This window comes from Vombatus ursinus, unplaced genomic scaffold (assembly GCF_900497805.2).
Source record: "Vombatus ursinus unplaced genomic scaffold, bare-nosed wombat genome assembly UNPS02014863.1, whole genome shotgun sequence".
NCBI classification, from domain to species: Eukaryota; Metazoa; Chordata; class Mammalia; order Diprotodontia; family Vombatidae; genus Vombatus; species Vombatus ursinus.
Window position 1 is genome coordinate 24,059,560 of NW_020954641.1, and position 4,527 is coordinate 24,064,086.

At 47.5% G+C, this 4,527-nt stretch overlaps 1 protein-coding gene across 1 annotated transcript; it reads left to right on the forward strand.

Moving 5' to 3' along the window:
- The first annotated feature begins 3,775 nt into the window (after positions 1-3,775).
- Positions 3,776-4,243, forward strand: LOC114027834 (V-type proton ATPase 16 kDa proteolipid subunit-like). The gene has a single exon (XM_027842024.1). It carries the CDS (start codon positions 3,785-3,787, stop codon positions 4,241-4,243), a length of 459 nt encoding a protein of 152 aa, XP_027697825.1. The 5' UTR covers positions 3,776-3,784.
- Positions 4,244-4,527: the final 284 nt, after the last annotated feature.

The window sequence follows — 4,527 nt, forward strand, 5'->3', positions numbered from 1 at the left end:
TGCTGCAGTGAGCTGCAGCCAGCCATGAGAAAAGACTGTGAGCCAGCCAAGTCATGTGACTTGTAAAGGGTTTGAAGAGCAGCGAAGGGCACAAATGCCATATTCTGGGGAAGGACAGAAGAAGGAAAGGAGAAAAACTTTAGAAAGTGACGTTGCAAGGTTCCACTCCTTTCTTTTGATAACTTTGTATGCAGATGGAAGGGATATGCAAGGGCTATCTCTCACTAATGGGATTCAGTTTTCACAAAGGCAGCATGGGGAAGGCCTGGCCTTTATGTGGGAATACCTACATCAATAAAATCAAAGATATCGAAGTATCCTAGCATTTAGTATGAAGGCTTGCTTGAAGCTTGTACTTAATAAATAGTTGTTGAATTTGAATTCATTCATTCATATAAAAATATGTACACATTCTTCTGGAGGTCTACTATCTTTATTTTATTGATCATGGCTTTTTCTCTTCAGAATGGAGGGTAAATCCCCTTTGATGAATTTATGGGAGGGTATGGACAAGAGGCACACGAGTAGAGGAGCAATGAAATCAGAACTATTTGAGTATTTGAGTAATGACTGACTGCTCTTGAAAATCTTTGACAAATGTGCAATAAATTACCAACCTCTCCAACATACCAATAAATTATGTCATTTTCAAGTTTATTCCCACATGATGGCCCTATATATGCTACCAAGATTTTGATCGGGTAGTAAATATGAATAGAAGGAACCTCAGAGGGAGAGAGATTACTGAGCAATGGAAGTAGAGGGAGAAACTGGAGGTGGCAAAGGGGAGTGAGGAGTATTCCCACTACCTCTCCTCTATCAGTAAGCACAGAAGGATGAGTAAAGGTGGGGCCAGTTTCTGAAAAGTGTGGCCAGGGAGGCTGCGTCATCAGGTGGGAGCCAGGTTTCAGCATCACTCAGATACCTAAACAGTGAAAGAGATGGGATTAGATCCTGAATCCTCAGACTCCAAATAGATTTTATGACTCAAGTCTACCAGATGCAAAATTATGTAAGTGACAAAGTCCAGTTTTGGTGTTCCCATCTCCCTAACTACCCAGGTCTCCTTCTTCAGTGTTATGACAACCTCTCAGCAGGAAAGAATGCTGATTAACTAACTAATCATCAGCAAAGGTTTAACTCCCTAGCCCTTTCAGCCTTAGTGTTTACATTTTAACAAAGGATTCAGGGAGACTCTAAGGCAGGAGCGGGGAACCTGTGGCCTCAAGGCCACATGTGGCCCTCTATGTCCACAAGTGCTACCCTTTGACTGAATCCAAACTTCAGTGAACAAATCCCCTTAATAAAAAGATTTTTCGATAAAACTTGGACTCATTCAAAAGGCAGCATCCAAGCACCCAGAAGGCCACATGTGACTTTGAGGTCGAAGGTTCCCCACCCCTGCTATAAGGCCTAAACAATAAAGCGAGGCCAAGCCCAGGCACGACTACAGAACAGATGATAAGATAACAGTGCCTTCCCCCTCGCAATTTATAGACTGAAGCACTCCCTTCCTATCCACAAAATCAAAATTTGCACGAAAATCCTCAATTCCCATTGTACAATAATAACTAGTCACTTAGGGAGAACGAAAAATAGCAAATGGATAGACCAAGTGCTACACTGATACCCCTAAGATATTTGAAAAGAGAAAGAAACAAAATAAAGGCCTTCAGATAGTTGGGTGCCTCTCTGGAGGTTTAGTGGAAATATTTAATGGAAAGATATGAATGAAAATCACAAAGAGAATGTTCAATTCCAAGATTACATTAGCAAAAGTAACCATGCTAGGGAAATCAGAGAACCACCAAAATCCCAAAATACCCAACTCCTATAAGAGGCCATAACAGTATCAATATTTCAAGGGAGCTTTAGTTGAAAGAAGAGGAAAACGAAGAGGCAGATTAAAAGCTTAAAGCTCTAAAGGGGGAATTCCAGGGATCAGCACATGTGTTGGAAAATTCTTTCTGGCAATGGCAACTTCCCAGAGTCCCTAAAATTACGCCAAACAAGCCTTCCCTACCCATCACAAACTGGGTCAAAAGAATAAAGCTCTAACTTTGGCAGACTGGATGTATTTTTTTTTTCATTTTTATAGGTATTATATACATACAAATACATACACATACATGAATATATATACATATGGATGTGCCTATAAATGTACATATTGACACACACATACATAAGTGTGTATCTCTAGATCTATGATTTTTGTTGGTGTAGGACAATGGTTTCTAAACTTTTTTTTGTACAATCACCCTTACAAGTAAAAAAAAAAAAATTGAGCATACATTCCTAATAGGTGCATATTTATTTATAAATTGCATATCTAATGGAGGACTGGCCAATGAAGGCCTGGTCCCTAGAGCATACATGGGTTTGCCTTTCCTAGTTGATTATACAGAAGATATTTAATATCCTCTGCCTGCTGTCAACATGCTACACAGAACTTTAGTGAACCCGCTTTCACGTATGAGTAATGGAGAGGATCTTCCCTCCACTTCAGAGCAGGAGCATGCATCCTCTGTAGTTTTCCTGTCAGTGTAGTGCACATGGACAGTAACATCTTTTAACTGGCTGCTAAGCTGGAATTGAGTGTGCATACAAAAGGTTTGAACAAACAATCTCTCATTTTCTTTCCTGGCAGCAAGAAAGATAAAAACTAATTTGGGCTAGAAGCAAGGGAAATACCTCATCCACCCAGTTAGTGTGACCATGATTATATGGCATCTTTATTTCTTCTGTCTCAGCCCTGTCTCTTCTTTCTTGATCTTGGGGGAATAAGCATCGGGAGATGAATGAGACTAGAGCATCTAAGAGAGCCAACATCCAAAGTCCTACTGACAACAGAAGTCCTGGAACTGGTGGCTGCGATGGCTGAATCTGGTGAGGATTTTGTCCTTTGTTGCTCAGTCATGTCTGACTCTTTCTGACCCTATTTGGGGTTTTCTTGGCAAAAATATTGGAGTGGTTTGCCCCTTCCTTGTCCAGCGAAGATCTACTATTTCTATTTCATAAGTTTGTTTCAGACACTCAGTATCCTAACTGACATTTGTAGTTACTATAATATTCCATCAATAGCTGTTCAGTTGTTTTCAGTCCAACTCTTCATGACCCCTTCCTGGGGTTTTCTTGGCAAAGTGGAGTGGTTTGCCATTTCCTTCTCCAGCTCATTTTACAGATGAGGAAACTGAGGCGAAGTGGTCGAACTCACTTACCCAGGGTCACACAGCTGGTAATTACTTAAGGGGAATTTTAATTCAGATCTTCCTGACTCCAGGCCTAGCGGGGTGAGCACACCTCAAAGCCACCGAGAGCAGTAATCCGCTTGACCCCAGGGGCCAGCTCAGCTGACCAAGAAGTTACTCATCCTTCATCCCCTGGAGGTGGACTGGGTGGCGACTCCGTAAAGGAAAAAGAGTCACCGAGGGCCAGAAAAGACCTCACGCTTGGGCTGAGGGAAGGGATTTTTATAAAAATCACTTGAAATTCGAGGGCCAGAAAAGACCCCACGCTTGGGCAAAGGGAAGGGATTTTTATAAAAATCACTTGAAATTCGAGTCCCCTTCCCCTAGGGAGCCCGTGCCTGCTGTGGTGGCCTGGATGTCTGGGCCTCACCTCTCCCAGAAGCGGCGGCGGTGCCGGAAGCATGACGCCCACGGCCCACGCGCCCACGGCCCACGCGCCCACGGCCCACGCGCCCACGGCCCACCCGCCCTCCGGCCCGCGCCCGGGCCGCTCCCCTCGCCCGCCCGCCTTCCGCCGCCCAGCCCGCGCAGCCATGTCCGACGGCCCCGAGTACGCGTCCTTCTTCGCCGTCATGGGCGCCTCGGCCGCCATGGTGTTCAGCGCCCTGGGGGCGGCCTACGGCACGGCCAAGAGCGGCATCGGCATCGCGGCCATGTCCGTCGTGCGGCCCAGGCTGATCATGAAGTCCGTCATCCCCGTGGTCATGGCGGGCATCGTCGCCATCTACGGGCTGGTGGTGGCCGTGTTCCTCGTCAGCTCCCAGACGGCCGGCATCAGCCTGTTCAGGAGCTTCCTGCAGCTGGGGGCCGGCCTGAGCGTGGGCCTGAGCGGGCTGGCCGCGGGCTTCGCCATCGGCGTCGTGGGGGACGCGGGGGTGCGGGGCACGGCGCAGCAGCCGCGGCTCTTCTTGGGCATGATCCTCATCCTCATCTTCTGCGAGGTGCTCGGCCTCTACGGCCTCATCGTGGCCCTCATCCTCTGCACCCGGTAGTCCCTCCCGGGGGGCTGGCCCGGCGCCCTCGCCCCGCAGCCGCAGAGTCCCAGCTGGCTGCGGGACCCTCGGCGGCCGGCCGGTGCGCGGCTGGCCTGTAAACGCCCCCTGCCTGGGCGACTCTCCTGCCCTCGTCCCACCGCACCGGACCGCTTGGCCCGGGCCCCTTTGCCGTTAGTGCTCCGTGTATAAAGATGAATTGGAATTGTTATGTTTCTCTTCACTGGATGTTTATTTATAAAGATTTGACGTGTCCATAACTTTTGCGGAGCAAGAATTTTCAA

Bases quoted from the DNA above. Each gene is read 5' to 3' on its own strand.
- LOC114027834 (XM_027842024.1), top strand. From the start codon at position 3,785: ATGTCCGACGGCCCCGAGTACGCGTCCTTCTTCGCCGTCATGGGCGCC.